This window comes from Elephantulus edwardii, unplaced genomic scaffold (assembly GCF_000299155.1).
Source record: "Elephantulus edwardii isolate Elephantulus edwardi_28Jun2011 unplaced genomic scaffold, EleEdw1.0 scaffold00059, whole genome shotgun sequence".
Taxonomy (NCBI): Eukaryota; Metazoa; Chordata; class Mammalia; order Macroscelidea; family Macroscelididae; genus Elephantulus; species Elephantulus edwardii.
In genome coordinates this window covers 13,951,388-13,970,695 of record NW_006399809.1, presented here as the reverse complement: position 1 = coordinate 13,970,695, position 19,308 = coordinate 13,951,388, and the positions used below count along the sequence as shown (strand labels likewise).

The 19,308-nt window shown below is 40.5% G+C and overlaps 1 protein-coding gene across 2 annotated transcripts in view; it reads left to right on the top strand.

The window, feature by feature from the left end:
- Positions 1 to 19,308, top strand: part of BMPER (BMP binding endothelial regulator) — a 372,831-nt gene that overhangs the window by 246,887 nt on the left and 106,636 nt on the right. For both annotated transcript variants that reach the window (XM_006887599.1, XM_006887600.1), the window contains 2 exons: positions 1,692 to 2,021; positions 10,924 to 11,260. In XM_006887599.1, coding sequence (XP_006887661.1) covers positions 1,692 to 2,021; positions 10,924 to 11,260 — 667 coding nt within the window. The remainder of the gene's footprint in view (positions 1 to 1,691; positions 2,022 to 10,923; positions 11,261 to 19,308) is intronic.

Sequence of the window (19,308 nt, the reverse complement as noted above, 5' to 3'; positions counted from 1 at the left end):
TTATCAGCTTTCAAATACATGCTATTTGTTGGAAGTCCCATGAAATTGACATATGAAGTGACATCATATACCGAGACATAAAGCAACATGGTTCTCCAAACACTTGCAAAATGAAAAGCAAATGTTTGTTTTGGGCCTCGTTGCGCCTATCAGATCTGTTGGCACATCCTTCCCTGGCTTAACTCTTACTCCTTCAGTATTCAGAACAGTTCCTTCCTTGATGTTCTCATTTTCTTGCCCTGATCTGGTGTTGACTGGAAATTGCCCTTTTTATTCCAATTTTTTCATGATTTAGGCTACTTTTTCCAAATGATTTTCTCATTTCATAGTGCTTTGAAAACAGATAAAATATCTTTGCATGGAGCATAAATCAGCGTTAATCCATCTTGCCTACTTTGGGCATGTCACCAGGAGGGACCAGTCTTTGGAGAATATCATCATGCTTGGGAGGATAGAGGGTCAGCACAGGAGAGGAAGATCCTGGATGAGATGGATTGACACAGTGACTGTGGCAATGGGGTCAGATAGGTCAGAGGTGGCTCAGGATAGAGCCATTGTTCATATGGTCACTGGGAGTCATAGCTCAATGGCATGTAACAACAATATTTTTTTGGAAAAGAAACGATATTCAGTTTTCCATAACCATCTTTGTAACACTATAATATATAAATTCCCCGTAGTGTATTTATGTTAAGGTTTCCCTTACCTGACAGGTGCCATTTCCAAGTTTTACTGTATAAAACCTTACCCAAGCCTCAAAGCTTCATAAATTTGAAGTAATGATATTTTGAGATGTTGAATTAATTAAAATTTCTTAATTTGCCAGTTTTCAATATATTTTTATTAAAATTTAGAAAACACATAAAAACTGTTTGCAAATAATAACTTTATCAACACTTGAATTTCTGATGGTAATACACATGTATATTTGACAGTTTTGTTATTTAGAAATACATGAATGTTGATCATTTTCTTTGAAACCTTGTATAACATTAGAAGAGTATCTGCTTCTAAATATTTTAAATTAGCTAAATGCAAGTATTATTGATGAAATAGAAATAATTTGTGTATTTGATTTATGCTGCTGTTTTAAAATTTTATGTCATCCTTATTTGTGTTATGAAGTTAGGCCAGTTCTACTTAAAAACTTAGCCCCATTTTTTCATCTCCTACATTTACACCATAGTAATGCTTTAAAAAAAGTAAAAATTTTTAAGAGTTATGTTCTCTGTTTGGGAGCTCTGGGGGTACAATAGTTGGTAGGCATTTGTAGTGCTGACTCAAAGGTGATACCTCACTGGTGGTTCAAATCCACCAGCGGGCTTTGCTGGAAAAAAGATGAGCTGTTTATTGTTTCCCAGATCTGCTGGAGGGTCAGCTGTAAATTGATTCTGACTCAAGAACAATGAGTTTGAGGTTTTGATTGTACTTTTATTATATTTTTAAAATTGAAAAAATTAATTTTCTTTTTAGGAGTGATATAAATTATGCATGTGTATATAATTATCAGAAGTATTACAGTTCAAGGTTGGGTTTTTGTTTGTTTTTTTTACACAAAAGTTTATTTCCCTTAATGTATCTCTGCTAAGGGCCCCCTTACTTGACAGATGCCCCTTACTTAGGGGCCCTGATTTCCCCTTGAGTCCTTGGCTTGGTTTGTGACCCTGCTTTTGTCTCTCACTCACCCACAGAGCCTGGCGTTTGCACGGTTTTCGGAGATCCCCACTACAACACTTTTGACGGACGGACATTTAACTTTCAGGGGACATGTCAGTACGTTTTGACAAAAGACTGCTCCTCCCCTGCCTCGCCCTTTCAGGTGCTGGTGAAGAACGATGCCCGCAGAACGCGCTCTTTCTCCTGGACCAAGTCAGTGGACCTGGTGATGGGCTCCAGCATCGTGAGCCTCCAGCAGCACCTGGCTGTGCGCTGGAATGGCACTCGCATCGCGCTGCCCTGCCGGGCGCCAGACTTTCACATCGACCTGGACGGCTACCTCCTCAAAGTGACCACCAAAGCAGGTGGGGCTCTGGGAAGCAGCCTCTGCGGACTTCCTTTCCACCTCATCTAATCCAGTGCCCAAGAGGCCTGGTTCCCCTCTGCCAGCTGCAGGCATTGCCTCATCTCTGCCCTGAAGTGATGGGGAGATCTCAGGGAGGCTGCACAAGAGCTGGAGATATTGGCACCACATGGAGCCTTGCAATTGGATGCCAGGCACGCCAGTCTTGCAATCAGGACATGCAGTGCCTTTCCATGCTCTTTTCAAAAATAGCAGTGGGGTCCTGCCAAATAACCTTTCACTTGTGCTTTGGTGCTATTTTGGGACATTAATGTCCAGCTTGGAATTATCAGTGCATTTCACATCTGTGAAAATCAATGTTTGTTTAGTAGCATCTGTCCAAAAAGAGAAATTCTTAAAAGTAAACAGTTATTAACTGTGTTAAAAAGAATCATCTATGTCCACAGAAGAAAGAGCCTGAGATCAAAGAGTCCTGGGGACCTTATGCTGGCGGCTGCCCCATGCTTTGGAAGATAGGGGCCAGGGGGAGAGGAACCGTATGTGACCAGCAGTTTTCTCCCATGGATACTGGAAAGGGTTGTTACTGGGCTTACAACTTTTACGTAGGATGCTGGCTCTTGACAGGTCTCTCACAGCTGAGGCATGGTGCCAGAGAACTAGCTAATAAAGTTCTCCCTCTCATCTCAGCCTGCCCGAGGCTCGCTGGACCCTGTTTTTGCCTCTAACAAACTTTTTTCACACGCCACAAATGATTTGTGACTAATAACCAGTTACCCTTAGTAATCCAATGAGATTCAAATTCTCCTTGTCTGCGAGGCAACCTAAAAGAGACATTTTCAAAGCCTAATTCAGTCCTTCAGATATCAGACCAAAGAATGTATTCAGCTGGTTTACACATTTTGTTATGACATATGTAGTCATGCTGCCTTTAGTGAACACATTGTTTGCCAATGGGATATTGAACTGTTTATCCTCTTAGCATATGCTATTTCTTTGTGCATGATTCTTATAAGAAATCATGGCATGGATTGTTTTTAAACTTGGTGATGTTGTTGTTGTTGTTAAGTGTCGTCAAGTCATAGGCAACTCATAACAATGAATGACAGACCTGAACACTGTTCATAGGGTTTCTGGAAGCAAGCCTTTTCGGAAGTGGTTGCCATTCCTGTTTCCAAGTATGTTTTAATCGGGAAGCTCCACCAAACACTGTCCACCAAACTTGGTGATAATTAAAAATAAATAAATAAATAAATAAGTATGACTTAGGTTCTAATTTCTCTAGATGACCTGGATTAAAAAGGCAAACTTGATTGTAGCCTAGTTGTAAGGAGCTGTGCGGCTAACCCAAAGGCACACAGTTCAAATCTGCCGGCTGGGCCATCTCCTCCTGTACCATTTACTGAGCATGGCAGTTTCAACTATGAGTTGGTTCTGACTCAACAGTATGTGATGACAAGACAGAAAAATAAACAAAGCCCTAAAGGCGCTTGGCTGCTAACTAAAAGATTGATGATTTGAACCCACCAGCCACTCAGTAGGAGAAGAATACAGTAGTCTGCTTCTGTAAAGAGTCACAGCCTTGAAAACACATCAGAGAAATTTTACCTTGTCCTGCAGGCTTGTGGAAATGGGTGCAGTGACATTGGTATAACACAGTTTGGTTTGAGTAGAGATGCAAGGAGTCCCTGAGTGATGAGAACAACTAAGGCATTTGACTATCTACCAGCATGTTGGGGTTCAAGTCACCCAGAGGCATGGTCTGTAAGACACATTTCCTCTCTGATGCAATGTCATGAGTCAGAATCAACTCAGGGTCAGATGGCTGTGTGGGGAAATGAAGCTGATTAGCAGACTGGAGGTTTCTTGGTTGTTGTTGCCTTTTTTTTTAAATTGTGTCAGTTCAAGGAAACAGTGCATTTTGATGAATTAATCTGAACCTATAGACTGCCAGCTTAGCTAAGCAAATGCAGATAACCCAGAGGACAGCTGGTTAGAAAGCAGGGAGCTGGGAGAGAGAAGGTTAAAGATGAAAATACGGTGATATTCCCATTTCTTAACTTTACAGAGTGGCAGATGTAAAGAGCTTTACTCATTCAACTTTAACAGCATTAGTCCTCCTCAGAAAATTTGGACACCTGTTCTTGTATCCAAACGACATTACAAATGTAGGCCTCTACTCATTCCTTTAAAGGAGGCAACAGTTGTGGCTTCCTGTAAAATGTGCTCGAGATTACACATTACTGCACTGCACTAATTAGAAGCACCCTGTCTATCTGTATGCAAGCCAGCTAGACACAGTGAATTCTACTGATATGGAAATTATTAGTCACCCACAGCTCAAAGGGATGGATCCTGGATGCCTCGAGATTGCTAACAGCCTAGGTGGTTCAATACCGGTCCGCGCACAGCTGGCAAGACCATATGGGATAAGTGTACTCTTTGTGAGGATTCCACACTGTAAAAGAATGAGTGAAAAGACTAGGCTAAGAAAATAACAAGAGATAAGAAATGCCATAATTAGATTCGTACATTTAACTTTTTTAGGTCTTTTACAATGTCTTCTGTTTTTCCAGCTCTTCTACCAGGACCCAAGTAATTTACAGGATTCTCTTATTACTTAAGTGAGCAATTTCTAGTAGCTCAAGAATCACGCAAGCTTTCTGCTTCCCCTGAAGGAAATCAGTTCCTCTGGGCACAGCACCGGCTTTGCAAAGATCATTTGAATGTAGCAATTCCATTCCTGGATGCTGATGTCTTCCACCCTGGTCCAGCAATCTGTTTGTACTACCCCTTAGGGATATTTGCTTTCTATCTCTAGTGACTCTAGTCCATTTAAAATATTTTGGTATTTATTTCCTTAGAATGTTCTTCTTCTATAGGTTTTTCATTTCATAAACTCATCCAATCAAAGGGTAGTTTCTTAAAAATAGCAGTTTATAGGAAACTTTCACTCAGAGACTAGGAAAGTGGCTGTCTTCATCCTTGGCTTATGAACTCCACCTTTCATGGCAGGACGTTGAGTAGAGGAGTGTAGGGAGTGCTATCACTGGGGTGAATTTAAGATGTTGCTGCTTTTACCTAACAGGAGCTAGGGCATAGAGTGGGCAGGGCAAGGCTTAGTGACTGCCTCCTTAGTGACTTTGTCCTCCAACTCATGACACTTAACATACAGTTTTAAAAGATTCCATTTCTGCTTCTGGTTCACTTCATCAGCTCTACCACCTGAAAGAGTTACATCAGATCCACCTGACAGAATGAACATGGGGGACCATGTTTATCAAATTGTATTTTTCATAGAACTCTTCACTTGGATGTGAATGTGGAGAATTTAGCCCCTTTGTTGCTGTTGTGATTTTTTGTGTGTGTTTGTGGAAAATCCAAAACTAGGAAAAAAATTATTTTCTGTTAGTGACTTAAATGTTGGACTACCACCTAAGGGTTAGCGGTTTAACTCCACTGAGAGGCACTTCGGAAGAAGACCTGGTGGTCAGCTTTCAGAAAGTCACAGACGTTGGAGACCCTGTGGAGCATTGCACTGCTCTGAAGCGTATGAGGGCAGGCACAAGTCAGTGTGAGCTCAACAGCAGTGGCTTTTATTATTGTCGTTTCTCATGGTCCAGCTACGAATGCTGTGCTTCCCCTTTCCTTTCCATGAACAAGAGGAACAGCAACAATTACAACTAAGAAACAAAATAAAGCAAATAAATGACCACTAACACACACACACACACACACACACACACACACACACACCCCACCACCACCAACAACAACAACAACAAAACAAACCTGCCAAAACGAAATAAAAGTTATCTCTGTGGAGCAAGGTCACACACTCAAAGGGGTGACGTACGAGTGGGTAAAGCATTCACGAGTGAGAAGGGAAAATTGGAAAGCCTTTCATTACTGTGGAAGGAATGTGGCTGCTCCTCACATCCCCAGATGGGACATATGCTTCAGCTTTCAACCTTCCAGTTGTGCCAATGATTTCTACCCAATTTCCCAGGCATTGGCTTAGGAAACTCAACCCAGCTGCAGGAAGGAATATTCCTCATCCCTCAGACACTTCCAGGATGTTTTCATCTCATAAGATGCCTATTTAAAATGTCCTTTGGAAGAGCAGTCCCTCAATTACAGCTTATTAGATTCCCCCCCCCCATTCACTACTGTAATCTACTTTGCATGGATTTTACTCACGTAGAGATTAAAAACTCTTCACACAAACACATATGTGTACTCTACAGCCACAGGCAAAGGCCTCTCTCCAGGATGTGTAGCCAAGGATTGGTCTGTGAAAACCCTTTTGATATAATAATAACAAAAAGAGGAAAGCAGAAAGAAGAGTGGAATATAAATTCTTCTCTTACTTTGGGCTCCAGGTTTTATGAGAGAGGCATCAGTGTTCTGAAAGGATCTTAGCAAAAACAGCGGATGTGCATCATTTCAAGCGTGGGCTACCAGATCCCCAAGAAGAAAGAATATAGCAGTGGCTTTGTTCACTGGAATTCCAGGGAACCATGTCCAGAATCTTAAATTTATTCCAGCATGGTTAGAAATGACATTAGAGTGCTTTTAGGTGTAAATTTTCAAACGTTTTTGGCATTTTGAAGAAGAGCATTTATTTGCCTGCTGTCTAGGAAAGAGATTTGTAGATTGGAAAAATCTCCAGCATGGAAAAAATGGAAGTATGCCCTAAAAGCTGAATATTATACAGAGTTTAGTTTTCTTCTCTTTTTTTCTCTTGCTGGGCAGCTGTCTGACTACAAGCTTGTGAGGTAAAATTCCTTCTATCCATATCCTAGAGAATTTATTGCAAATCCTCTTAGTAACTTGCTCATCTTTTTTCAAAACAATGATTTCAGTTTCTTAAGTATCATGAGACTCACAATTCCTTTATCTTCACAGAATTTGTGTTCTATTACACATCATGTATTGAGAGCATACTCTGTGCCATGCATGTCGGGCAGTGAAGAAATAGAAATTGTTTTATATGATAGTAGTTGTTAGAATCAGCATCATCTTTTACTGAGAGTCACATGGTAGGTTAGTCCAACATGTGCATACTCCAGTCATGTGTCTTCTCTCATCACCTGGTTCCACCTTTGTCCTTATTTCACCCAGTTGTCTCTAGCAGAGATCTTCCTTGGACCTAGTTTCTGGTTTCTTTGTTCAGCTCTGTTTTCTCCTTTTCTGAACTCAGTCTCTTCTCTTGGCCTAAAGCCAAGGCTCTTCTACTATCTGCCATGACATGAGAATGCTTTCCTTTTACCTAACTATGCTTTGCATATGAACCTTTCTGTTTAGTTTTGGGAGAGATATGGTTTTAGACCAATGGTTGTTTCAACCAATGTCTCTTCCCGAAGAGGATCTGTAACTCTTGTGACAGCTCTGTGGCCTGCTCAGAGGAATGTTATTTATTTCATGTTCTTTCGTGTAGCCTACGCCCAAATTTATGGAGTGTTGAGACTTTCTTTTCAAGGTAAGATCATCTTCCAGGTGGCACGATCTTTATCAATAAAATGACCTCCACTCAAGAAAGTAGAGCACCTAGACCCATTTTGGTTTGGTTAGCTGACCATCTACACTGTTAGAGGACTTGTTTGAAAACTTTCTTATATTTCCAGACATGCTGATACAACATTAAGTTAGTTTCATATGAAGACATGGTCTTTCTCTTCCTCTCTCTTCCTGTTACTAACTTATCTTTCCATCACTTTGAGCCTCCTCTGATCATATGCTCATTAGTTCCATTTTGACCTTTCAAGAAGACCTTTAAGGATACAGGCCATAGTCTTTCTAGAACTTCTGAGTGGGTAAAACAAAACCATGTTTTTGGTCATAAAATCAGAAAGATCAGATTTTAAAAATGTGTATGTTGCATACTTAATAGACTACATAGCATAAACATAATTTTTACGTATACTGGAAAAGCCAGAAAGTTAAGTGACTTGTGTTGTGATATTCACATTATTGCAGTGATTTGGAGCTAAACCCCATGGTAGCTCTGAGGCATGGCTATACATACATCTCAGGATCATCACGTCTTCATGATCTTTCCTTCTGTATATGTATTTGTCTTTCTAGATTTCACCTTGAGTTAAATTTTGTCAGATGCCTTTAAAAAAATACACACATGAAGAGCACTCTGGTCCTGTGTGAGTTGCCACTCAGAGGAGGTAATGAGAAGGCATAAGGAGACGTCTCAGAGCAGAAAGGCATATTATCTAGTTGTAGATGTTATCTTGATGTTACTGACTCTTTTTCATTCACTGGGAGATGGTTCCCTCATTCACTGAAGACTCAAGCACTGATTTCCTGGTGTTCCAGGGAAACAATAGGAAAAAACTCCCAAAGCACATTTGATCTCTTGGTATGTTACTGCACATTTGCCTACATTCTGTCTTACAGCAGCACGACCTAGTAATCCTGTACTTAATTTAGAACTTACAGCATTGGCCAGAGTCAGTAGCTAGCATGGCTCTTTGGGCCTTGAACCTAGCATGTCTGGATATATGAGAAAATTCTCAGACAAATCCTCTAAGAATTTAGGAGTCTGTGTGCTCTGTTTTCTTGAGTGGCGATAATTTTGTGGATAATGAAGATGACATTGACTTGCTGGTGGGTGTATCGGAAGAACATTCATTGGGGTTCTTAGACAGCCTCCAACATCTTCTCAGTGTTAAAGATTATGAGCAACTCTAAGATGGTGACCCCTTTAATATCTTCACTCTAAAATCTCCTTCGAGGTCTGGGTTTCCAACTGAGTGGATGAATGGGTTCTACATTAATTTAGCCCTTGGAAACCTTGATTAAAGAGCCATTCATACCTCAAGTGTGAGTGTAAAATAAAGAGTGTTGTCCATGAAGAACATTCAGAAGCTATATATTTATTAATTTAATGCCCTCATTATAACAAATAGCTTGGGAATTTTCTTTTGGGACTTGTTTTAATCATGAGAGAATTTTTGTAGAAAGAGGAAAATAGCTCTAAAAACAGTTATCACTGCTATCTTTCTATTTCCACAATATAAAAATGATTGAATAAATGAAGATGTATATTATACCAAGACAATTACTACAAGGAAGAGTAAGCATATAAAGCTGCTATAGTAACATGATTAAGGAGTAGTCATATGTATATCAGATGTCTCTAATTCAAACTAGTCTGAACCACAACAGTAATTTACTCATGTAATTTCACATAAGGGAGCTCCGTTGGTTTGTTGTTATGTGTCACTCAGTCACCTATGACTCACAGTGACCCTGTGTGCAACAGCTCTGAGACCTGCCCTGTCCTGAGCCTGTCTCACTGACTCAGACATGCCTACCCCCTTTGTCCTAGTTACTGTATCAGTCCATCTCATCTGGGGTCTTCCTCTCCTACACTGTCCCTCCATCCTTCCAAGTATGATGTCCATCTCCAAGAATCGGTCCCTCCCAGCCACATGCCCAAAGTATGTGACATGGAGCTTCAAAATCCTAGCCTCCAAGGAGAAACTTGGTTTTACCCTCTCCAAAACAGGCCCATTTGTTTTCTTGAAGGTCCATGGTATGTTCAAGACTCTCCTGCAGCACCACAACTCAAACGAACTAATTCTTCTTCTGTTGTCCTTAGTCAATGTCCAGCATAGCAAGTACTTGCAAAGAGAATGGCCTGGATCAGACTCACCTTAGTCTCTGAACTGACATCCTTACTTCTCAGTACTCTGAAAAGGTCCCTGATAGCAGATTTACCTAATACAATTAAATTTTTTTTTTATTTTCTGACCGCTGGTGCCGAGAGTTTTGATTATGGAGCTGAGCAACCCTTAACTGTTAACAACCTCAATCTCTTTTCCATTCATCATGGTGCTGCCAGTTGGCACAGTGGTGAGAATCTTTGTCTTCTTGATGTTGACCTCCAATCCATATTGAAGACTATAGTATTTGACCTTCTGCAGCAAGCGCTGCAGGTCCTCCTCGGAACCTAAAACAACTCAGGAATAGATTTGAGGTCTTGAACACTAATGGATGAAGACCAGATGAGCTGTAGGAAGATAAAAAGAATATCATCTACAAATAATGCAGAGGTCATTACAAAGACAGAAGAAGAAGAAAAGACCAAAATGGATATCAGAAGAGAATCTAAATATTGCACTAGAGCACCAAGAAGCCAAAGCAAAGGGAAAAAAAAATCAAGAAGTGAAGGGGCTAAAAAAAAAAAAGAAGTGAAGGGGCTGAATAGAAAATTTCAAAGGGCAGTGTGGGAAGACAAAGTAAAGTATTATAATAAAATCTGCAAAGAACTGAAGTCCAAAAATCAAAAGGGTTAAACTCACTTGACATTTCTTATGCTGAAGAAACTAAAGAACAAATTCAAGCCTTAAGTTGCAATATTTAATAATGCTATGGGTAGAATATTGAATGACCCAGGAAGTATTAAAAGAAGATAGAAGGAGTATACAGAGTCACTATACCAAAATAATTGACTGACACAGAAGAATTTCAAGAAATAACATATGATCAAGAGGCAATGGTGATGAAGGAGGAAGTTCTGATGGCTTTGAAGGACTTAGCAAAAGTAAATAAAATAAATAAAGCCACCTGTTGGCTTAGTGGTACAGAACTATGCTGCCAATCCAAAGAGTACGCAGTTCGAATCCACCAGGTGCTCTGTAGGAGTCTCCTCCCATGAAAATTACTACCTCTTAAAACCTGCTAGAAGAACACTAATGAGTCACTTCTGATTCAACAACAATAATTTCACAATATATCCAATATGATCAAATTAAAAGATAAAAGGAATTTGGGTAGATCTTTGATGTTATCGGTAAGAATATGGCTATAGACTGTATAAGGATGAACACATTGGGGAGTTAATGATGGATTCAGGAGTGGTTGACCCATTTTTTTCTTTCACCTAGGTTTGGAAATATCCTGGGATGGAGACAGTTTTGTAGAAGTCATGGCTGCCCCCCATCTCAAGGGAAAGCTTTGTGGCCTTTGTGGCAACTACAATGGACATAAGCGTGATGACTTAATAGGTGGAGATGGAAATTTCAAGTTTGATGTGGATGATTTTGCTGAGTCCTGGAGGGTGGAATCGAATGAGTTCTGCAACAGACCCCAAAGGAAACCAGTGCCTGAATTGTGTCAAGGGACAGTGAAGGTAAAACTCCGGGCCCATAGAGAATGCCAGAAGCTCAAATCCTGGGAGTTCCAGGCCTGCCATTCAACTGTGGACTACACCACTTTCTATCGGTGAGTACTATTCCAGGGAACGTGGTTGGGGTATACTGAAAGAATAGACTTAGACTCAAAACAGAATATATACAGTCTTTTGGTGTGTAAAACAAAGACTTACAGTGCACAGAGTGAATGAACCCCCTTTCTCTGTAGCGGTTGACCTTGTCTTATATCCTAAATTAAGAAATTTCAACAAGTATTTCAGAGGGACTTCTTGGAGGTGGTGGTGTGTTTCTGTGTGTCTGTAGGCCTACTGTGAACTTGGGGTCACATCAAGATTTTTTTCTATTTTTATCTTGACTCTAGGCTTGAGAAGAACATCCCCAAAGCTGGCTAAACATGACAGTGGTTTTAAGATAGATGCTTCTCTGGGATAAATGACTTTGGCTGTCCTTGGGCTTTGTGGGAGGTCAGTCTTTCTAGGACTGAGGAGGAGCCTAGGACTACCTCAGGATCTCATCCAAACCAAATCTGCTTGTGGAGAATCAGGAAGTGAGTGGGAGATTTCCTATATGTTGGCCTACAACCAACCATTGTGCTCAGAGTCTGAAGAGATGCAGAAACAGGGCTCTAGGCAAAGGAAGGCTGGTCTCTCATCACAGAAGATGCCATGACCTTTTCTAAATCTGATTAACTTACCTTCCTTGGCACAAAGTAGGTGGCATTAAAGAAGCCTTAACATTTACTTTTCATGCTTCAGCTCTGGGTTTGGAAGTTGATGAGTTTGGCCTGGTTGGACTCCCATTTACTGCAGTTCTGTGGGTTCGAGAGCTGTGGCTGTCTATAACTTCAACCATGATGGGTGTGGAAGAAACATGAGAAAAACATGGCCCAAAAGGCCTTGTTTAAGTGATTTGCCTGTGTCCCTTAAAATTAGAAAACTCCTGTGGTCTCTAGCCACAAGGAGGTTATTTTTACTCTTTAATTGCCACCACTTTATTTCCCCAAGTTCTCATTAAATGTGATTTTTTTTTATTTGATCTTTGGACATAAAAGATAAAGTTCTATAAAGTCAGCTCAAAGTGGGGTGGAAAAAAGACCAGCCCTGTCATCACGAATGAACATGGCTGCATCTGCCAAACCATTTGGCTCCAAGTTCAACATGTAACTCTTTCAAGCCATTTTCCTGGTTTAATTGAAATTCTCTGGGTTCCCTTTGCTCTCCTTCTTGTACCACCCACTACACTGACTCCGCTCTTCCTTGTCTGTTGAAATGAAGCAATGTAATGTAGGATTTTTGAATGAATTATGTAACTGTACAAACTAAACTGGGAGAAATTGAACTCTACGTGCCTATCACTGGAACACTTAGTGCTGGAGAACAGTAAGGTCTGTCTAGAGACTAAGGTGTGCCTAATGCAGGCCATGATCTTTTAGATTGCTTGCTGTGCATCTGAGATCTGGACAGTGACTAAGGATGACAGAAGAAGAATCGATGCCATTGAATTGTGATGCTAGAGAAGAGTATTTAACATACCACAAACTGCCAAGAGAATGAAAAGATCTGCCCTTGAGAGGGTGAAACCGAGTTTCTCCTTGAAGGCAAGGATTTTGAAACTCGATCTCAAACTCCATCTCCATCCAGGAGGGGCCAGTCCTTGGAGAATATCATGTTTGGAAGAGTAGAGGCTCAGTGCAAGAGAGGAAGACCCTGGATGAGATGGATTGGCACAGTGGCTGTGGCAATGGGGGCAGGTGTGCCAGAGTCAGTGATGTTGGTGTGAGACAAGACAAAGTTCAGAGTCATTCATAGGGTCACTATGAGTTGTAGTTGACTCAATGGCACATGACACTACCAACAACAACAATAACATCACTGCAAGGTCTGATGGGAAGCAGGAGAACATAGAGATTAAGAACAATGTGGTCACCAAGAACTAAACATCAAGCCCAGCTGTGTTAGCTCAAATTGTTACTAAAGCTTTACAAATTTTAGGGTGTTTTTATCTGTGACATAAAGATAATAATAATAATAAATAATAAACTAAACTCACTCTGAAGAGATATAATTCCATTTAGGTATTATAAACAAAAATGCACGTGTTGAGCACCATGCTTGCACACCATAAATCTGCATTTACTGACTTTTATAATTTTTTCCGGAGTCCCTGAGTGGTACAAATTGTTGACCTATTTGACTACTAACCAATACTTGGGCAATTTGGGTCCCCCAAGAGGCACTGTGGAAGAAAGTCCTGATAATCTACTTACACAAAATGACTGATAACCCTGTAGAGCACAGTTCTGCTCTGACACACATGGTGAAGTCACCATCAATCAGAATTGACTCCACAGAAACTGGTTTATTTGGTTTTGGGGTTGTTTTTTGGTGAGGGGCATTGGGGAAAAGCACTGAAAAATCCCCTGGATATCCAAGAGAACAAAAAGATGTGTCTTGGAGAGGGTGCAGCCAGAGTGCTCTTTGAAGGCGAGAATGATGAGGCTTCACCTCACATACTTTGAGCATGTTGCTAGGATTGGCTATTCCTTGGAGAAGGACATAATGCTGGTAAGGGTGAAGGGTCAGTGAAGGAGAGGAAGACACTCAATCAGGTGGATTGAAATGGTGACTGCTGCAGTGGACTCTTGTGTGTCAGGAAGTGTGAAAATGATGCAGGATAGAACAGGGTTTACTATATGTTGTACTCAACTCGATGGCATCAAATAATAATTAATGATGAATTAAGAGGAATGAGGACCCCCATAGAGGCCTTCCTCATCTTGGTTGTGAGTTTGGATTGAACCAATGTCTGCTTAATACATGTTGGCAAGGCTGGACTTTGCCATAGCCCCACAGCCTACTCCTTTGGACTTTATTCCGTTTCAAAGATGTGTGTTGAGAACACAAATCAGCAGAGATTAGTGCTTGCTTGTAAGTTCCTATTTCTTTGTCCTCTTGTGAGCTGTAACAAGGAACATGAAGTACACGTTGGCAAAAGTCATAAGTCACAACTGTGGCATGCTTGTGCAAGAGAATCCTTGTCTTTAAGTGATCACGTGAAACACCAGCCTCCTTCTGCTATAGCAGGTTCAGCAGCTCGACAGAGGCCAGCTGAAGTGTGCAAGCAACTCAAGGCACCATATTTCAGTAGCTCATGAAAATAGTCTTAGGAACTCTGTCCCTGAGCTTTTCAGATTGGGATATGGGGAAACACGGACATGTGCTCTTCCCTCTTGTGACATGATATAATAGCAGAGAGACCTATCTTCTTTGCTGGACAGAGCAAAAGTGTTCAGGGAGGATGTTTGTTGTTGCATGTTTGGGAGTCAGTGTCACATCACAACTACCCTATATGACACTGGAGAACTGCCTTGAGAGGTTTCCTAAACTGTATCTTCATAGAAACAGATCTATGAATCTTTTCTATTGAGAAGTAGCTGGTAGATTTGAATCCCTGACCTTTTAGTTAGCAACTGAGCACTTAACCTATTGAGCCAGGGCTGCACAATTCTGTGTCTCATGCTGAGATAATGTTCTCACCACGCAGCAGAGGGATGTGTTGTCACATATCTTGCAGTGAAAGTGGCTGACTATGGATGAATCTTGAGCTTTCTTCTTTTCCCTGTACAAATCTGGAAGAAAGGGAGGTTCAATATGAGACAGTAACTTTGTTTTCAGGGTGCTCTAGGAGAACATAAAAAACTCAGTGTTCCTGGGGAGACTGTGTGAAGCAGTAGGCAGAGAATGAGCTGTGTGTCAGGCAAAACCAAGGTGAACCCAATGCTTTCTAGCTGTGTGTCTTGGGCAGCTCGCTGAGTCTCAGATGCTTCCTGTAAAATGGACGTAGTGTTTCCTTTTCTAGGAGGATTGCTCCATTGATGTCTGAAGCTCACACACAGCTCAGCACTTGCCCTAGGTCACCAGCAACATGGCATTGAGTGTGCTGTGATCTTGTTTCCCTCCCCACCGTGGGGACTCACATCCAGGGCCAGTCACTTACATTTCCTGTCACTCACATTTTCTCCCACCCTTGGGGAATTGAGAAGACAGAGATCCTCACCGATGAGTCTGTGATTCACTTTTAAAATTAATCTTCTTTCTTCGCTGGCAATGAATGGCATTACGTAAGTGAGCATTGCAGTTGATTTTAAAAGTAAATTTTCTTTTCTTTTTACAAGAATGGTGTTCCATGCATGACATGTAACTGACACGTAAAAGAAGGGAATAGAAAACTAGCAATCACATGGTATTGGGCCTATAGAATTTCTAATATGAGGCTGGAAACAGTTAGAACCATGACAGTGACATAATTTTATGAGTTGTTAAAGTACTATGAAATCTCTGGATCATGTTTGTTGTTATTATGTGCTGTTGAACTGACTAAAAGTCATACTGACTCTATGCACTATAATTCTGAATCTTGCCCTATCTTGGGCTATTCTCATTGCCTCCAACAAACTCCAGTTATTGTGTCAATCCATGTCATTCAAGGTCTTCCTCTCCTGCACTGTTCCACCACCCTTCCAAGCATGATATCCTTCTCCAAGGACTAGTTCTTCTGGCAGCATGTCCAAAGTATGTGAGATGAAGCTTAAAAAAATTCTTGCATCAAAGGAGCAACTTGTTTTTACTCTCTCCAGGACAGAACCTGTTTCTTTTCTTGGCAGTCCATAGCATGTTCAATACTCTTCTCCAGCACCACAACTCAAAGACATCGATTCTTCTTTTGTCATCATTAGTCATTGTTCAGCTCTCTGATACATAGCAAGTAATTGTGATGTCTTTGGCCTGAATCAGGCACACCTTAGTCTCTAGACTGACATCATTGCTCTTCAGCAATCTGGAGAGGTCCCTGGTAGCAGATTTTTCTTAATGCAATTTGTCTTTTGATTTCCCGATTACTAGTGCCAAAAATGTTGATAAAAAAAGACCTGGTGATCTACTTCTCTAAGATTGACCCCACCAATTCCAGGGCCTTCAAAGGTATTCCTTCTCATAGTGATCCTTCATCCAGTTTCCAAGGCTGTAGGGAGGATACTTAAAGGGAGGACACTGTTCGTCTACCTCCCATCGAGTAGTCGGTAGATTCAAACTGCCAACCTTTTGATTAACAGCACTACAGCATCAGAGTGCCTTGAAAGTCCTATGAGACAGTTCAACACTGTAAGAACACCTGGGATCACCCTGAATCAGAATCAACTTTACGAAAATTGATTAAGAGTATACATTGATGCCATGAATAATCAGACATTGTATTTTATTTTTATTTCTATGATCTTATTTCCTTATCCATTAAAGAATTATCTTGTGTTTCTTTTTTTTTTAAGACGAAGAATAAACTAGTATAATATACAAATGTAGGGAGCTCTGGTGGCCTAGGAGTAAGGAGCTACACTGCCATCCCAAAGGCATGCTGATGGAATCCACCAGCTGCACCAACGGAGAAAGATGGGCAGTCTCCTCCTGTGTGATTTACAGCCTCTGAAAACCCACTACAGGTTCAACTATGAGTTGATTCCAACTTGTCGGCAAAGACTGATGACTGATGGTACAAAGGTAGCCTTCCAAGAACCACTGTGATTTGTAATCTTGAGAAAAGAGAGATAAAAGAGAGTATTTCTCTTAAAAATTTTTACTCACCTTGGCTTTTCTGACAAATTGACAGGACAAATTATCCTATAAATGTGAGTTTGTTCTTATAAAGTCAAAATCCTAATTCTGATTTCTCTGAACTAAATTTACTTTTAAAGCCCTTAAACTCACTATCTTTGAGCTGATTTTGGCTCATCATGACCTTGTATTGAGCTTCTCAGGCAATAAATCTTAGCAAGAAAGCACGGCCCTTCTTCCTTCTGCAGAGCAGCTGGTGGATTCGAAACCCTGAGGATGCTAAACCTTTATGATCAATAACATGTTACAGATTGCCCAACCAGAGTTTTAGGAATTTTCATTTTATGTTCACTATTTACCTAGTTTAATATTTTTAATAGTAAATTGTCTGAAAATGAGAAAAAACCTGTTGTTGTTCAGTAACATTGAGTCAGAACTCACTCAGAACCTTCAGTGGGTTTTCAGAGGCAGTAAATTGCACAGGAGCAGACCATCTTTATTTTTTGGTGCAACTAGTGGATTCAATTCATGTGCCTTTGGGTTGGCAGCACAGTTCCTTACCACTAGGCCAGCAGAGCTACCACCTCATAAATAAGAAATGGGTGCACATTAGCCATAGCTTCCCCCATCTGCACCTCCCATGTTGAAGCTTTGCTAATTTTTTATTCACTTATCAGTTCTGCACATCATGGCTTCATTTAGCATACAAATACAGATTCACATCTTTGCAATCAATGCAATTTATTTTAATTAACTAATTGAATGGGTTTAAGTACAGAAAAATTTTAATTACTAATCATGCAGAAATTGTAACTGGCTTTTCTGATCATGTGTCTGAATCTTAATTTTGCTAATTGGCTCATCTTTTCATTAGAGGATCTCTTTTAATAGTTACTTTACATTATCCTGCACTGACATGTTATAGAGGGATTTCTCATCGCTAGAGAGAAAATGTACTGCAGGGAGATGAACATGAAATTGTTGGCTTACATCTGGATTCCAAGGTAGGCTCCCCTGAGGGAGACGTGTGAATGTGTCCATGTCTATTTTCTCATGTTTCATTTCAGTTTCTCTTCTCCAGCCTCATGTCACCTTCTCCCTCTGTTGTCCTGCTTATTAATTGAAAAATCCAAGGGGAATAGGCAGACACCCCACCAATGTCATTAGCTATCAGTGATTCAGCCCTTGATATATGGCAGTGTTGGCAGCAGAAGGAGACCCTACCAGGCCTTACATCCACTGCACAACAGCTTACAGGTCTGACCATTACTTACCACTGTGTTATTTATCATTACATAGTTTTGTCTTGTATTGTTTTAAATTTATTATTAATTTAGATGAAAATTTACAGAGACTTTGGATTCCCATTCATTCATTGTTGTACTTTTCTCCCCTCCCAACTCTCCCCCCTAGTACACTACCCTCTTGGAAAAGTAAAAGAAAAATTCTTTTATCGTTTTACAAACCCTCCCCCCAGGTCCACTCCACTATGCAGCCTTCGCTCTGGACTCCTGTCATGACAAAAATACCTAATCACATATCCCTTTTAAACAGTTTTCTCCCTCATCTCTTTCAATGCAGTATACATTATTGAACCCATCTTTCTCAGTCTCCCCCGAGTCCTGATGTCAGTCCTGTTTTACAACAATGGCACCATACAGTATTTGTCCTTTTGTGACTAAGATACTTCACTCAGGATACTGTCCTCCAGAGTCACCCATTTTGAATAATATTGCAAGAGTTCCTTGTTTTTCAATGCAGCATAGTATTCCATTGTGTAAATATACCACAGCTTCTCTATCCATTCTTTTGTTGAAGGACACTTAGGTTGTTTCCACCTCTTTGCTATTGTGAACAAAGCCACGATAAACATGGGTGTGCATGTATCTGCTTGGACATCAGTTATGGTCTTTTTGGGGTATATTCCCAGTAGTGGAATTGCTGGGTCAAATGGTTTCTCTATTTGCAACTTTTTGAGAAAGTGCCATACCACCTTCCACAGTGGTTGCACCATTTGACACCCTCACCAACAGCCAGCATTTGTTGCTTGCTGTTCTGTTAAATTTTGCTATTCTGACTGGGGTGAAATGATATCTTATAGTTGTTTTGGTTTGCATCTGTCTTAGAGCTAGGAATTTTGAACATATTTCTTCATGTGCTTGTTAGCCATCTGAATGTCTTCTTTGGTAAAGTGTCTGCTCATATCCTGTGCCCATTTTTCAATTGGATTATTTACCTTTATCTTGTTGTGATGCTCAAGTATTTTATAAATTCTGGATATAAGTCCCTTACCTGATATATCATTACCAAATACTTTTTCCCAGTCTGTGGCTTCCCTTTTTACCCTATTGGAGAAGTTTTTAGATGTGCATAGGGATTTGGAAGTATTAAAAGAAGCTAGAAGGAATATACGGAGTCATTATATAGAAAGGAATTGGCAGATACAAGGAATTTAAGGAAATAACATATGAGCAAGAGCCTATGGTGATGAAGGAAGAAGTTCAAGCTGCTT